This window comes from Anneissia japonica, unplaced genomic scaffold, assembly GCF_011630105.1.
Source record: "Anneissia japonica isolate Jap-2015-1 unplaced genomic scaffold, ASM1163010v1 scaffold122541_len1099_cov191_single, whole genome shotgun sequence".
Lineage (NCBI taxonomy): Eukaryota > Metazoa > Echinodermata > Crinoidea > Comatulida > Comatulidae > Anneissia > Anneissia japonica.
Genome location: NW_022738299.1, coordinates 1 through 1,099, shown reverse-complemented (window position 1 = coordinate 1,099; position 1,099 = coordinate 1). Strand labels below are relative to the sequence as shown.

General features: G+C 41.7%; 1 protein-coding gene across 1 annotated transcript; it reads left to right on the top strand.

The window, feature by feature from the left end:
- Window positions 1-76: 76 nt before the first annotated feature.
- On the top strand, window positions 77-1,032 carry LOC117117518 (nuclear receptor subfamily 2 group F member 1-A-like). Its single transcript, XM_033261822.1, has one exon. It carries the CDS (start codon window positions 219-221, stop codon window positions 621-623), a length of 405 nt encoding a protein of 134 aa, XP_033117713.1. The 5' UTR covers window positions 77-218; the 3' UTR covers window positions 624-1,032.
- The last annotated feature ends 67 nt before the right edge of the window (window positions 1,033-1,099 follow it).

Below are 1,099 nucleotides of genomic sequence, written 5' to 3'. Positions count from 1 at the left end.
ACATCATTATGGTTTGACATATGCAAATACAGCACATTTGAGGTAATCGTACAGGGTTTTCTTTAATTACAGCGGTTCAGCGAGGAAGGATCCCTCCCACTCCACCAGGTCCTGGCCACTACATAGATGGTCGATTTGATGGCCACTCCTTTCTGTCTGGATATATCTCGCTACTGCTTCGAGCTGAGCCATACCCTACATCCAGATATGCCCAGTGTATGCAGACGAATAGCGTTATGGGTATAGACAACATATGCGAATTAGCAGCCAGACTTCTATTCAGTGCTGTTGAGTGGGCAAGAAATATTCCGTTCTTCCCCGATCTCCAAGTTACAGATCAGGTAGCCCTGTTAAGAATGACTTGGAGTGAATTGTTTGTGCTAAACGCATCGCAGTGTTCGATGCCGCTCCATGTAGCCCCATTACTGGCTGCTTCTGGCCTGCACGCCAGCCCAATGTCTGCCGACAGGGTGGTGGCTTTTATGGACCATATTCGAATTTTTCAGGAGCAGGTTGAGAAATTAAAAGCGTTACACGTGGACTCTGCCGAGTATAGCTGCATCAAAGCCATAGTTCTGTTTACATCAGGTAAGTTCGCATGGCGTTCATCTTATTCAACATGAAAACTCATTCCACTTGCTGCCTGCAGATTGGCTCACAGTAAAATGAACTGATGAACCACTTGGCATGCTGCCTGTACCAAATATAGAATGGTACATATAAAAACAATACATCTGAATATAATATATAGGCCTATAAATGCATGTGTAAATAACGTTATACCTTTTCCGAATAGGCCAATATACAACTATGTAAGTCTATGTTATATGCTAATTGAATAGAGTATCTTTCCGAGGATGTACATTAGATGAAATTAGCATCTACAACAGCGCAGAAAGGATATGTACAGTGATGGCGGTACACTGTTACCAATGGTTTGTGTTCAATTGTGCATTAAAATCGATGTTATACACATAATAATATTGGTCTACCCTATACCCTACCATCATATACACAATGCAATCATAGGAACCCAGAAGATTACCCTGTGGTCAAAGAACTTTATATCGTATATGCTGTTGCAGTTCGAGTTTTTTTT